At 38.7% G+C, this 15,701-nt stretch overlaps 2 protein-coding genes across 3 annotated transcripts in view; one reads left to right on the forward strand and one right to left on the reverse strand.

Moving 5' to 3' along the window:
• Positions 1-14,272, forward strand: part of LOC130470332 (DNA-directed RNA polymerase III subunit 2-like) — a 34,350-nt gene extending 20,078 nt beyond the window's left edge. For both annotated transcript variants that reach the window (XM_056840306.1, XM_056840305.1), the window contains 4 exons: positions 13,010-13,132; positions 13,258-13,333; positions 13,674-13,795; positions 13,974-14,272. In XM_056840306.1, coding sequence (XP_056696284.1) covers positions 13,098-13,132; positions 13,258-13,333; positions 13,674-13,795; positions 13,974-14,103 — 363 coding nt within the window. In that variant the 5' untranslated portion in view covers positions 13,010-13,097 and the 3' untranslated portion in view covers positions 14,104-14,272. The remainder of the gene's footprint in view (positions 1-13,009; positions 13,133-13,257; positions 13,334-13,673; positions 13,796-13,973) is intronic.
• LOC130470333 (uncharacterized) lies at positions 14,240-15,410 on the reverse strand. The gene is made up of 2 exons (XM_056840307.1): positions 14,733-15,410; positions 14,240-14,646 (listed from the first exon to the last, which is right to left on the reverse strand). Exons 1-2 carry the CDS (start codon positions 14,858-14,860, stop codon positions 14,433-14,435), a joined length of 342 nt encoding a protein of 113 aa, XP_056696285.1. The 5' UTR covers positions 14,861-15,410; the 3' UTR covers positions 14,240-14,432.
• Positions 15,411-15,701: the final 291 nt, after the last annotated feature.

Below are 15,701 nucleotides of genomic sequence, written 5' to 3' on the forward strand. Positions count from 1 at the left end.
TTGATGGGGAAATAAACGCGGGGTAGGATCGTTTCACCCTTCGGCTATTTTGATTACCTACAAGCACGAGTATTTCCTTCACTATCCCCAGCGGAGTCGCCACTGTGAGGGGGTCGAAAAAGCGCGAGGCTAATGCGTGACCTCGTCCCTCGTGGGTGTGACGATTCTTTTTATTCAATCAAGTGTAATTGGATTTCCTGTGAGTATACACTCAATTGACTAGTAATATAGGAGTCGCCATTCAGTTTTTAACGACAATGAGAAAAACTGACAAAACCCGGTTATCGTGACATAAAGGGAGTGCAATTATGTTTGACCACGACAGCCGTAGGTTCCCTTGTGATCCCTGGTGTGGGGATCTCTCAATATACACCCGCAAGGTAGAGATTGAGGGTTCGGGGGACTGTAACTACCGAGAGGAGTACTTCGCTCGTCGATAACTCCAGAGGCAGGATATCCTTACTAGCTCAGCATAAATAATTGAAGGGACATGCGTTAACTATTAAATTAATCTGAATTGATTTTAGCAATATGCAACATATAATACTAATCCGATCATGATTATCTGATTTAAATAACATTAAGGGACCTAGCATGATAATCCGATTTCCCAAAAATATTATATTTGTTAGGCGTGATAGAACAATCATATTAGGTTAGTTTAACAGTTCATAAAAAGGGCGAGGAAAGCAGTTAAATCATCGAAAAGGGACACATTACGACGCACCCTTGAGAGGTGCGTCACGGTTCTCAGAAAACTAACCACTTTGACTTTGCTATTTCTCCTTTTTATTTAACGAATCTCAATTATGGGACAGGATACGTTCTGTTCGATTTATGGATCGATTGCGACAAAACGCGTGAACAGTTTCGCAGCGAGAGGCTTAGGCTAAGGGGTTTAGAGTCAATACTCAAAATATATTATGTGTTGTTGTGTTTTGTTTCACGTCGAAACTAGGGGCCTATTTATAGGGAAGAGTTCGTGGAAAGATAGAATTGCAGAGTTCTAATCCGCAAAGAGTTAGGAAAAAACACGTACCCAGGTACTTTCAGCGCCCAGGCCTGGGCGCCGAAGATTTCGGCGCCCAGAGCCAGGCGTTGAAAATAGGATCCGGGCAGTTTTGTTTAGTCAGATTCGGATTCCTAAAATCCGTAGAGTTTGAGATTAATTCGAGTCTTTTAGCGCGTATCAATTTCATGACGGAATGCGTCTGGGCCCGTTACGAACTCTAGGTTCGTTAGGATTTTAATTAATACGTAACTCTTATTTCCGAACCCTATTAGGAATAGGATTCTCGCAGTTTTCTATCTCATTTAGGATTTATGTTGGAGTGCAACACCTAATTCTGACAGGTTTCTATCTTTTATGATTTGCCACTTTTAGAAGCTACCTTTTACGGTAGTTACTATTTTTAGTAGGTTTCCATAAATAGCAGGTTTCGGGTGAAATGAAATGGGGAATCGAGATTCGTTTATTTCATAGGAGATGCGTTGTCAAGTGGAGTTTTTATGCTTTCATCATCGAACCTTTCCCTTGCGGGAATGGGGACAAAAGTAGGTGTCTACATACGGCAGTTACTATTTTTAGCAGGTTTCTATAAATAGCAGGTTTCAGGTGAAATGAAAAGGGGTGATCGAGATTCGTTATTTTATAGGAGATGCGTTGTCAAGTGAAGATTTATGCTTTCATCATCGAACCTTCCCTTTCGGGAATGGGGACAAAAGTAGGTGTCCACAGTTAGCCCCCACTTTGACTGAGTCTTGGAGAAAGACGATGGTCAAAGTATTAGACGGAGTGCGTCGCACAAGCCATGGTGACCTGTTTTTGCGAGGGTCTCACGAGCCCCCGGGTGATAACATTTGACTTAAGGGTCATCACTTGAAGTGTCGACATATCCCTCACGTGTCATTGGGATTTGTCAACGGATAGTATAGAATACTCCCTCACTTTGTCATTGGAAGTATCTAAAGAGGCGTAGGAACTCCCTCACTTTGTCATTGGGAGTAGCTACAGATGTTTTCGAAATCAAAGCTATAAAGTGTAATTGGGCCTGGCCAAGCCCAATCACGAGGTAAAAATGTTTTTAAAGATTCTCATTTTTAGGGTTAGCTAAACGAGAAAACGCCCTTGTTTTTATGGGACGTAAAACGAAGGAAAATCCAGCACATCGTTCTTTTTTGAAAAAACGGAAAACCAATCCTTTAATTTTTGGAAAAAAGGAAAACTACTCACATCGTTCTTTTTTGGGAAAACGGAAAACCAATCCTTTAGCTTTTGGAAAAAAGGAAAACTACTCACATTGTTCTTTTTGGAAAAACGGAAAACCAATCCTTTAAAAAAAAGGGAAAGCTACTCACATCGCTTTTTTTTGGTAAAAACGGAAAACCAATCCTTAAAAAAAGGGAAAGCTACTCACATCGCTTTTTTGGAAAAAAACGGAAAACCAATCCTTTAAAAAGGGAAAGCTACTCACATCGCTTTTTTTTGGAAAAAACGGAAAACCAATCCTTTAATTTTTGAAAAAACGTAAAACTACTCACATCGTTCTTTTTTGGAAAAAACGGAAAACCAGAAAAAGTTATTGCTGCAGCGACTAAGGACCTGCGCGGTTAGTGACGCGGACCCCGCCCATTCAGCGGGCGAGCCTGTTTTTGTTTTTTGAAGAATTTATTTTCTTTCGAGGGATGCTCGGATTTAGTTGCAACCTGAATGTGGGTTGACAACGTGCTTAGATGGACCATTGTCTCGTGGTCATCATCTTTCATGGTTTTGAGCTAGTTTTTACGGCTCAATTTTTCCACTACTTGGGTCCTTGATCAGGGGACTATGTATAAGTATCAACGGCGACCTTTGTCTTGAGGTCGTAAACCGGTTTTATTTTTTGAGACATCCAAACACGGGACTTCGTATAGCGTAGTCTGGGAATATTGTTTTAACTTTGCATACTTTCTTTTAAGATATATTTTTTTTCTTTCGAGCCACCAAACACTCGTGCTTGGCGGTCAGTTCTTGTCAAAGAGGTTCTTTGGGGATACGCATTTTGTAATGTCCTTGATTGTGTTTGGGATCGTGCTCGTAAGTGCGAGCGATCTTCGTAGTGGTGTGCTACTCTTGACAAGGTCGTGAGGTGCAACTTTCAGTAAGGAAATCGACAATTTTCGAGTCGAATGGATGCGGCAGGGCCCATTAGAAGTTAGGGCCTTTTTTGAGCCTGGGTTCATTTTCGGCGCCCAGGCCTGGGCGTTGAAATAATTCACGCCCAGGTGGGGCGTTAAAAGTGTTGTTTGGGCTGGTCTTTTGATGACACAGTTGGCCTCTTGTTCATTCGTTTATTTCACTTGGAAGTTCTATGTATTCTCTTCTCTTTTGTTTTCCTTTATTTTTAGAACGTGATGATTTTCTCGAGAAGCCGTAGCCGATTGGTGGACTACGGTGCTTGTCGCTTTGGGGCGATTATTTTAAGGAACTGTTGCTCTTAAGGCATATAGTTATTGCAATAGTTGGGCGAGTCTATCTGGCCCGAGGAACATACCTTGAGGCGTAAGACTTTGACCGCTCTTGTTGTTGTATATTTTTCCTTTTGAACGCGTTAGTGAATGCTCGATGATGATATGTATGTGCGAACGAGCGTTCATAGAATGGTCGTCGCGTGCGGTCCATTAATCAGTTTGCTTGAATCATTTTTTTTTGAGCAATGACTGATTTTGAATAGTTTGCTTAGAAGCTTGATAGGGTTCAGGCCCATTCACGAGGTGGGCTCAAACATCGTACCCTTTCGATTGTTCAAACATTTGCTTCGAGATTTTTTTATTTTGCTATGGTTGTTTCGTAGCTTGGAGCCCCCAAGTATGCATGTTGGGATGCTTCCTTTTGGCGTACGATTTTTGTAGGTTCTTTCGAGAAAGATGCCTTGGGGTTCCGCTCGTGTAGGTGCGAGCTATCCCTTTCGTGGTAGGTAATATTTCGCTACCTTCAATCCTTAATGTAGGAGTCGTGGGGCTTGCATTTTGAATTTGGGCGATAAGTAGTCTTTGCCTCTTTTACACATGCTCTTTGGTCGTGCCCGCATTAGTACAATATGCCTCACTCTTTTTTTTTAGACTTGTACCGTGGGATGGTTGAACTTATGGTGCGACGTAGGCTTGTGTGGCCTAACCGCATGTATTAGAACATTTCTCCAGGTGTTGGGATATCATTATTATTTTTTGCGTTGGAGTAATTTGTCATGCCTCGTTCAGGTGTTCGAACAAGTGTAACACCTTTCTGCGTGGGTGTACACGGCTTATTACTTCGTTCGATGCGAGGATTCATAGATGTTTCTTTCTTATTTTTATATCTGGGCAAAACTTGGCTAGCAGAAAGATTCAGCGCCCAGGCTGGGGCGTTAAAGATATCGGCGCCCAGCCCTGGGCGTTGAAAATGATTTATGGGTATATTTTGACAGTTCTTATCCTTGATTTTTTCTTTCGCTTTTGCTTTGGAACGAGGTAGACTGTGTAACGGGCGCTTGTAGGGCGAGCGTTATGTGCAGTAGTTGGATCGGAGTTTCGGTGACTCGCGATTTTCAGTTACCCTTGTTAGTGGGGTGACTTTATATAGTCTAAGTGGTGCTTTAGAATTTGGGAGGGGTTGTAGCCATTCTAAGGTTCGTTTTACACGATTGACCTTAGGATTGTGCCCTTATGACGTGTGTATAGCATTAGCGTCGAGAATTTGCGATGAAATCGTCATTTCGACCATATTTAGAGTGTTTTTCTCAAGCCCCCAATTGTAGCTACGGGATTGGCTTGGTGCTATAATGCTTGGCATACGTTTTTATGCATTCATGGTGACACGGATCATGAATAGTTTGAACCAGACTCGTTTAGTGCGAAGTATGTTCGAGTAGTGATTTGCTACTTCTCTTGCAAATGTCGTATTGTGCGACATTGCTATGGTCAAGGTAGTCACATGTTAAAGTGCGCCTTGGCCAAAAGTTAGGTGCCTTTCTTTACCCATAATCATATTTGGAAATCTTTTGACTCACTTGCAACATTGAGATAAACGCATACTTAGCTTAAACCAACGACACTTTATTATGTTCGAAAAAAGTCTTTGAAAATTATTTGAAATTTAAAATCCGAATCCTACTGTGTACAATCCGAGGTGTCCTAAGTAAGTTGACTTATTGAAGGGTTCGTACAGGATTATATGAGTGAATCAAAATACTGTTACGATTTTTGGAATGCTGTCTAAGGATTTGCTGGAAGCCAGGGTGCAGGCGTCAAGGTATTACTTGTGCCCGTTTGGCATATGCTTTAGGCTTTTAGGGCCATCTTTTCCAGAATTGCGGGAATATAAACCGTTTTCAAATTGACTTAGATTTACTTGGTGTATGTCTGCACAAAAGGACAAGGTATACTTAGTTCTTTCCCTAGCTTTCCATTTCAATTTTTTAGCCCCCAGTTGCTTTATGTCTTCCCATTAATGATGCTTTTAGATTTCGATTTCAGATGCCCGTGTCATATGTCCGAGTAGGGTGAGCCTTGGTTAAGTGCCAAGTCCTATTGACAATGTCTGATTTTTTTCAAAGGAGATTCGCAAGCATTTGAATTACCACGAACGGATACCCTGAGTTCGAAGGAACTATGGGGCGATGCCGTAGAACAATCATCTTTATTGCAAGCTTACTGCCTTTACTACTTGTTGGCGATTATGACTGTGTCTAGTGGTGAAAGAAGGTCTTTAAGCGAACGACTATGTCTAGTGGTGAAAGAAGTTTTTTTTTGTTTTAAGTGAGTTAGTTCGCTTTAGGGAGGGTCAAGTCGAGTACTTTAGAGGTCATGGACGCTTGCGCTAGCCCCCATTCAATTGACGCAAAGCGATCTTTTGCGTCTTGGCTAAGTGCCTAGGAGTGTGAGTGCTCCTTCTAGCAAGGGTACGTGCCCTTATTATTTTTCGATGTGTGCTCATTAATTTTGGCATCTTGATGATTTGGATTCTTCCTTTGACTTAAATTTTTCTTTCGACTTGGATTGCAAGTAATTAAATTTCAATAAAGGACTCTATTTTTTATTCTTGTTTTTCTATAGGCTTTAATATTTTTGCAAATTGGTTGGACCGAATCATGGATTGCCTACGTATCCGCCTTAAATAGACTTAATTTGGAATCAGGTCTTGCGTAGTTCTTAGCCTAGAAAAATGATTTCTTAGAATGCCGATTTTAAACAAGTACGTTCTGAGGTGGAAACATATTATTTGAAACGGTAGAATAAGTGAAGTTTATTATTATTTTAATCTGTTGCTTTGCCGTAAGCCAAAAAATTGTTATATATATTTTTTTTTGAGTACATGTATTTTTTTTTTTTTGGTGGTACGTATATCTGAATACGTGTTGTACCCCTCCAAGTGTTCGTTATTTTTCCGTGCATGTGCGGATAAAATGACGAGCACTTCTAGGCAAAATTTGGCAAGCAGAGATATTCAGCGCCCAGGCTGGGGCGCTAAAGATTTCGGCGCCCATCTGTGGGCGCTGAAAATTATTTCTGGGCGGATCTTTTTTGGTGCGCTAAATGCTTCTTTTCCCTTTTTTAGACGAACTTTAAAGGCGCTTTGCAAAGTTTGCTTTTTTATTATTTATTAAAATTTTTTTGTACTTTTCATTTGTCTTCTTTTTTATTCGTGACTCAAGACGGTTTGAAAGATGGGTTGAATGAGTTGTATAGGTATTAGTCAGGCACGAGGATTACATCAACCAAGGCCAATGAATAGCATGGGGACGGCTCAAGGATATATCAACAGGGTGTATCCAAACAAGTTATATGGTCATTATGCTAATGGTGGTGTAATAATGGGTATGACGCACGTGTCAATGGATGTACGTGGTTTGCAGTTGATAACAAGTTCAAGAACAAGAGTCGAGGTAATGGTTTCTTGGGTTATAGCAATGAGAACATGGATGGGTTAAACGAGCTGAACAGGGGCCCCAGAGCGAAGGCGTCTAAGAACATAATGATTGGAAAGGGTGGTCATCGTAGAATTTTATGATTTGGATTGGTTGACTCAATTCTTTTCCTTCGTTTACTTGGGTAAATTTCGCACTTTGGGAGGTACGGGCTAAGTATTTCATGGCTCGCTCTTTTCGCTCTCCCTTTTCTCTTTCTATTTTTTTCTTTTGCTTGGGATTTCTCCCCAACATAAATCCTTCAAATTTTTTTTATTTGGGCTAAGAGGTAGATGGTTGTGGTCTTTGAGTCACGAGGCGAGACTGAGAGCCTCGTTTGGTAGGCCTATAGTGGACCTTTAATTTTAGCGGGCCTAGGGTGGACCTTTAATTTTAGCAGGCCTAGGGTGGACCTTTAAATTGTCTTACTTTGCAAGCGTATTTAGTCGTTTCTTAAAATGTGCAAATAGCGTAGATTCAAAATGTTGTTTTTACCTTATTGAAATTTAACGAAAGAATTACATCGAAAATAATTTTTTTTGTTTCTTTTCAGACTCCGGTTTCTGGGATTTAATTGGAAGTTGTGATTTAGACTCAAACTTTTATTAATTTTTCTGATTATAACCCGTGTAGGAATACAAGGAGGTGGCCTAGACTCAAAATAATGACGTGGCGTAAGCCTATAATATTTGACCAAGCAACTCTAAGACTTAGGCTAATTGGACCATAACTTTCGTTGGTTGACACTTTAGTTTTTAACCCTTGGGTGTTCATTTGTCATGCGCCATTTTGCTTAAGGTTGGCAAAGTAGTTAGTTGGGGAGATCGAATTTTCTTTTTTTGCAAGACTAGAATCATTAGTGCGGTTTCCCTCTTAGTGTGTATTGCTTTATCCCGATGGTAGCCTTATGGCATGCCGATTTGGGTATTTTCATGGTTCGTCATGTTGCATTCATGGAAAATCTTTTAGTCAGTACTTAGGAGTATTTCAAGGAGCGAGTGGCTCAAGAGGACTATGATAGTCGTGACCCAATGTGATCATAAGCCTTGAGGCCATTAATTTTTCTTGCCCATGGTATTGACACCTTAGGTTCACTTTGGGGGTTGTGCGACTATGGGGGAATGATTTTCAGAATGTGACTATTTCCATTTTGCAAATACTATAATATATTCTTTTTATTGGTGAGAGAGAGTATTGATGCCGTAGATTCTTAGCAAGGGATGACAATTACATATGGGTGCTTATTGATTTAAATGTTAGGAAGGGAGACCCAATATGGTTTAACCTTTTTACTTGCAGAACGACACCAAGCATTAGGACCGATTCTATGGATAAGACAACTAAGACTTAGGATTTAGATTGTACTTAGGCATAGCCTAGTCTAGACTCGGATTTATTTATTTTTTATTCGAACATTATTTTTTCTTGAAGACTTTATTCGAACATCATTTTTTGAATACTTTGCCCATGTGACATTCAAGGTTATTTCAATTAGCGTGCTCGGTTTTGGAGCCGAACATTGTCGTCATAGGAGGCCTAACAACGACACAAAGAGTTATTTTATTTTTTACAAGTCGCTTTTTAGAATCGAGTGCCTTTTCTTACGCTCTCGTAGCAAAAAAAATTTACGAACGTTTTTTTTTGTGCTACGTATTTTCCTTTTGCGCGGGCACCGAGGCTGCTGCGCCTGACCAGAAGGCCAAGCAGCAACTTCAGCGCCCAGCGTAGGGCGTGAGAAATTCTGGCGCCCAGCCAGGGGCGTTGAAAATGCGTCCCTGGCTGGTTCTCGTTTTCTGTTTGCGTCTACTTTTGTTTATGCGACTTCGATTTCGCGTGCTTGCCTAATAACGTCCTTTACGCGTCATGCAGCGTTTGTGGGATTCGTTACAGGCCGTCCCGAGCGTCGCTTATTTTTGTGGCGATCGTTCGGGTTTGCGGAACACGTATTTCGGTATAACTCTTTGGCAAATTGGTTTATGAATGTTTGGGCAATTATTTTTTAGGTCGTTGGTTTGCTAACATTGTTTTTCACACAATCACATACTTTGCTACACATTACTAACATTACATCATGAAGCAATAGTAATATGTCATGTAGTTTATGATAGGCTTCTATGGGTAGTTTTTGCGCCTGGCTTGGTACCGCTTCTATCGCAGATCCAACACATGCCCCGGTCGAGGTAGTGCCTTCAACAGACGAATTTCGCCCAAGAGGCCAATCACGATGTAAGCCAAGGGGGCATGCACCAATGAGAGGGACCTAATGGGCGAGCGATTGGGTTTGGGACGGGTGTACTACTAGCGAACGTGCCGAGTGGACAACATTCGAAGCGTATGCACCCCCCGGTTGGCGATGGGTATCCTTAGTCCCAACTCCCGAAATGAAACACCAAGGGAGCCAAGATTCGTTATGCGGTTCTGTCCGTTCACATTAATATGCTGATTTTCAGGTCGTCCCAACTTGATGGGGAAATAAACGCGGGGTAGGATCGTTTCACCCTTCGGCTATTTTGATTACCTACAAGCACGAGTATTTCCTTCACTATCCCCAGTGGAGTCGCCACTGTGAGGGGGTCGAAAAAGTACGAGGCTAATGCGTGACCTTGTCCCTCGTGGGTGTGACGTTTCTTTTTGTCAAATCAAGTGTAATTGGATTTCCTGTGAGTTTACACCCAATTGACGAGTAATATAGGAGTCGCCATTCAGTTTTTAACGACAATGAGAAAAACTGACAAAACCCGGTTATCGTGACATAAAGGGAGTGAATTATGTTTGACCACGACGGCCGTAGGTTCCCTTGTGATCCCTGGTGTGGGGATCTCTCAACATACACCCGCAAGGTAGAGATTGAGGGTTCGGGGGACTGTAACTACCGAGAGGAGTACTCGCTCTTCGATAACTCCAGAGGTAGGATATCCTTACTAGCTCAACATAAATAATTGAAGGGACATGTGTTAACTATTAAACTAATCTGAGTTGATTTTAACAATATGCAACATATACTACTAGATCGAGCGCGATTATCTGATTTAGATTGTTTTAAGGGACCTAGCATGATAATCCAATTTCCCAAAAATATCATATTTGTTAGGCGTGATCGAACAATCAGATTTAGTTAGTTTAACAGTTCATAAAAGGGCAAGGAAAGCAATTAAATCATAGAAAAGGGACACATTACGACGCACCCTTGAGAGGTGCGTCACAGTTCTCAGAAAACTAACCAATTTGACTTTGCTATTTCTCCTTTTATTTAACGAATCTCAAATTATGGGACAGGATACGTTCTGTTCGATTTATGGATCGATTGTGACAGAACGCGTGATCAGTTTTGCAGCGTGAGGCTTAGGCTTAGGGGTTTACAGTCAATACTCAGAATAATAATTGTGTGTTGTTCCTTTTTTCACGTCGAACTTGGGCTATATTTATAGAAAAGAGTTTGTGGAAAGATAAAATTGTAGAGCTCTAATCCACGAGGAATTAGGAAAGAACACGTCCCAGGTAATTTCAGCGCCCAGGCCTGGGCGTCGAAGATTTCGGCGCCCAGAGCCAGGCGTTGAAAATAGGATCTGGGCTGTTTTCTTAGTCAGATTCGGATTCCTAGAATCTGGAGTGTTTGAGACTTAATCGAGTCTTTTAGTGCGTATTAACCTTGTGACGGAATGCGTCTGGGCCGTTACGAACTCTAGGCTCGTTAGGATTTTAATTAATACGTGACTCTTATTTTCGAATCATATTAGGAATAGGATTCTCTCGTAATCTCTATCTCATTTAGGATTTATGTTGGAGTGCAACACCTAATTCTGACAGGTTTCTGTCTTTTATGACTTGCCACTTTTAACAACTACCCATTACGGCAGTTACTATTTTTAGCAGGTTTCCATAAATAGCAGGTTTCGGGTGAAATGAAAAGGGGTGATCGAGATTCGTTATTTTTTAGGAGATGCGCTGTCAAGTGGAGATTTATGCTTTCATCATCGAACCTTCCCTTTCGGGAATGGGGACAAAAGTAGGTGTCTACAGTAAGTTACCATACACCCGAGATAAAACGTAGAGAGAAAGTCAGGAGAGTTTTTTAATGCACGGGATATTTTATATATATGTTAGTATGGATCGTGATTGATCATTGTTGCCATTTTAGTATTTCACTACTACTTTATGAGGACCGTGGGCCTTATTTGGTAAGTTAATATTTTATGCCTATGAAAGGTAGTTTGACAATTGGTTAAGGAAAGGCTAAACTAAAGTTGAAATTAGTCTTCGATTGAATGTTGCGTGATCATTTATTTAATCCTAAGATAAAAAAGGTTGCGATTATTTGTTGATGTTGTTACTTATGTTGTTGGCGTGTCATAACATAGTAATAATGGGTAAATCATGTAAAGTAAAATCGGATAGCAATAGCTTTAGACTGTGCACGTCTGAAGTAACGGGAAATTAGGAGTTGAAGTTCATGGTGGTAGCCCATAGCTTTTTCTGGGACCAGATTGATCACGGTGTTCTATTTTAATTAAAAGTAATTTCCTCGATATCGTAGGTCATACGAATACAGAGTCACGCCCGTATTCTGTCTTCCAAAAGCGAGGTTATTTTAGTTAGACATCTCAGTCCATTGAATAATCCTTTAAAGTGAACTGTTATTCAAATCTTGTCTAGTAAAAGTTAGATGTGAGTCTTTGTTTGTTGATTATTATGGTTTATTATTTATTAGTATCATGTTAGGTTTGTTCATTTATTAGTATCATGTTAGGATCATTATTTAGTATGTAGTACTCACCTTTGCTGATTACGTGCTTTTGTTTGTGTGGGTTGATCATGGCTATGCCTTATTGATCATGTGATGACCCATTTCGGTGAGCAGTCTCTAGGGATCAATAAGCATTGTCCATTTACAAGTTTGAAGATGATGCATCATTGGGTTCGGGATTGGAGAGTTTGTGTAGTTATTTATAATTTTCTAAGTTGACCTTGGTTTTGATCATTTTCTAAGTTGACATTGGTTTTGATTTATTTAAGTTGACTTTGGTTTGTTCTAAGTTGACCTTCATTTGTTAAGTTGACTTTAGATTTTATTGGTTGGTTTTGAAAGTTAAATTGTGATGGACTATTTATTCTATAAGCTTATTTATTATATTTTGCGCTGCAAAATTCTGAATAAGCCGATACGTTTTCACACAGGCGATAATGCTTTGATAATTATCTATATTTATATTAAAAAGTTATTTTAGAAAAGAGAGAATTGTCGGGGTGTTACAGGGGGAGTTGGTTGTTGTGATAACATTGTTGTTCTCCATGAAAGTAGGAGAAGTTGTTTCTTTTACAGGGTAGTTTATTTTACGTGTGTTTCATTAAGTTTTTTGATCCTGTATAAAAATCCATTTGAATTTTTGGATATTAGGGTGATTTGATTGGATTTGGCGGGAGTGCATGAGGTTGTTGGATTGGAGTTTTAGGGGCCTCACAATAGCCACTGACATCTAATCAATAATAATAAATGAATAGTGTAAAAGTCAAACGGTTACAATTAACTTCGAATAGATTCACAAAGTTTAGCCCTCAAAAAATAATGATCCAATTGTTATTTTGTAAAAAATATCTTTGAAAAGAATTAAAGTCAACAGTAATGAATATTTTCTCAAATTTTTACTCCCTCCGTCCCTTAATACTCGCACCGTTTTGACTGGACATGCTTGTCAATGCACAACTTTGACCACCAATATCTTTAACTACATATTATAAAAACTTATAAAATATTAATATTTTGAAAATATATATTAAGATGAAGCCATCAATATGTTATATACTAATATTTGTCTTCATATACTAGAAATAAAATAGGGTTAAAGTGAATTATGTAAATAGTGCAAAACGACAAAACGGTGCGAGTACTAAGGGAGTACTGCATGAAGACCGTGAGTCCGGGATCAGAACCTATAATGTCATGCATTCCATAAAATGACAAAAATAAACAACTCGTAAATCCAACTGAACTGAAAACTCTTTAATGCAAATTAGGGTAATTATTCTTGATTATACGGAGTAAAAAGAAATAAATTCGTATAAGAGAGGTTTAACAGAGGTTTTTGCAGTTGCGCACACCCGCCCAGAAATACCAGAGGAGATTCTCACTTTCGCAGTTCCGAAGGTTTTTGATTCACGCAAGTTTTCCGTACAATCATGGGGTTAACTCGTGATTCTAAACAAGACCATAAGTAATCATTTTTCTTTGATTAATTTTTGATTAACCATGTTGTTTTTCCCTCAAATTTTATCATTGTTCAAGGAAGAGTTTTGATTTTGTTGCAATTTTCTATGATTGGTATATTATGCAATTCAGGATAGACAAGGAATTTATGGCAAGCCCAATAAAATCAACTGTTGATAAATTTCAACTCATTTCTGAGTTTTTGAAGGTATACTTTTAATTTTTATTTTGATGATTAATTAGACATTTTTGTTGAATTGAATGTGGTGTTTTGGGTTTTTGAATTTTGGATGATTACATCGACATTAATTCGACATATTTTTTGAGTTGTTGATAAATGAATGTGCTGTTTTGGGTTTTTGATGATTAATTCGACATTTTTGTTGAGTTGTTGATAAATGAATGTGGTGTTTTTGGTTTTTGAGTTTTTGATGATTAATTCGACATTTTAGTTGATTTGAATGAATGTGGTTTTTGAGTTTTCTGTTTTTAGAGCTTGATGAGTATTTTTTTTCTTCTTCTTTTGTTGGTATTTTTGTACTGTATAGATGAGAGGGTTAGTGAAGGAACATTTGGATTCTTACAATTACTTTTTGAATACCGTAATGAAGAAGATGGTTCGAGTTAACAATGAAATTCGGTCATCTGTTGACCGTGGTATCTATCTCAAGTACTTATCTCAACTTCTTGGTTTTTTATTATGCTATGTATTTTTACATATTATGTAACTACTAAAATCTATACTATTTTGGAGTAGACCAAGTATTATTTCTTTCATGTATTTGTTTGATCACTTTAATGAAACGTGTGCTGTTCTTTGGTCTGTGGTTTGGATTTTATCTTTACAGGTTTATTGATATAAAAGTTGGTGAACCATCTGTTATGTTGGACGGTGTCGCTGGGAAGATCAACCCTCAGTCGTGCAGACTATCATCTATGACGCTCGTAACTGTACCCTTTCTACCTTATTGGTTTTAGATCATGTTCATCCTTAGGGTAGCGTAGTTGCCATTGCTTTTTACTTTACTTGCTGCAATTATACTATACATAACATTCTTTGTTGGCTTACCTTACACTGGTTATACGCGTATGATCCATTTTTATATTTTATCAAGTTATCAACTCATATGACGGAGTTCCGGAACTATCTTGAATCATTTGGGTACAATTTTTTGCATGTTACCTACATTTCCATTTCCATTTCCTTATCCGTGCTTTGTGTAATGGTGGTGGTGGGGGGTCTTTGACTCTCTATCAGTCTTGGAAGTTTGTTATTAGAGAGCAACAGTAAGATGAACCATACAACCCTATGATCCTGATTTGAGGAGCCAACGCCTACGAAAGATGTGGAATGATCCTGGACGCCGCTTTGATATTTCCATACCACTATCTAACGAAACAATCTTCCACCCGTCATTCCCATTCCCATTCCTACTCGAGTCTGACGCTGACAGCAGCTCTTGTATACAGTTCTCGCTTGCATATTGTACATATCTCTTTAGCGAATCTTCACTAATTGACCTTGAAAAACAAACAAATGTTATGTTCAATGATCATACTCGAGGTAACGAAACAAAAGTTAATGAATAAGAAACAAAGAAACTTACCAGGTGCTGCTGCAAGGTGTTGGGCTACTCATAGCATCAAAGTGTAAAAAGAACAGTGTTACAAAAATATCATCACTTTTTTTTTTGCATATCACAAACTTCAGCAAAGGGAGAAGCATAAATACCATCAGAAAAAGAATGGGATGGAGAAGGTAATAGTGGTGGGGTTGAAGATCAATTTTTGAGTGGTATCAAGATTATAGAATATTAATTTTGTTGATGTGGGCCAAAATCATTTGATGCACATGCAAATGCCAGACACTTCAAATAATTTTTATTTATAAGAAAAATAATAATAATGCATGATTAGAAACCTCACCTTACTCAACTCACTAATGACTAATGTATAAGGAAAGGAAAAGCAGAGTCATAAATAAATCTAGTTTGATTCATGTCAAAGTTTATTTTCAAAATATCAACTTTTCATAATTTTTACTAATATATTGCCACTGAAAATCAAAATGTTTTATTAAGGAACAGATGAAACTCAAGTCTCACACTGAGTTTCTGTTAACAGAAAAAAGGAAAGATTCCTTCTTTGTAAAAGAGCAGCATAAAATTTGAGAAGCAGATAGAAAGAGAGCACATGGAATGCTGCTTAGTATCAGAACACAGAAAAAATAGGAGAGAGAAAGAAGTATAAATGCTAAAGCTAGAACAATAAGAAAAAGGGTTGGAACTCATAGTCTGCATAAGTAAACTCTTAATCTTGCCTGTTTATGGGTGACAAAAGACCATACCAAACAAAACCATCAAAAAATCACGTGCCAGAGAAACAGCCAAATTCTGCAAACAAAATTGACAGCAAAAGCAGGCAATCTGTATGATCTAGCCCTTTGGAAAGCTCAATATTGGAGTAACAACTAACCAGTCACATGTAATTTCCAAATATCATTCTTAACCTTATTATTTCCTGGTCATGATTGAATATCATGTGTCTTATACAGATGTTGATAAGAGTTATTAATA

Source organism: Spinacia oleracea, chromosome 3 (assembly GCF_020520425.1).
Source record: "Spinacia oleracea cultivar Varoflay chromosome 3, BTI_SOV_V1, whole genome shotgun sequence".
In the NCBI taxonomy this organism is placed as follows: Eukaryota; Viridiplantae; Streptophyta; class Magnoliopsida; order Caryophyllales; family Amaranthaceae; genus Spinacia; species Spinacia oleracea.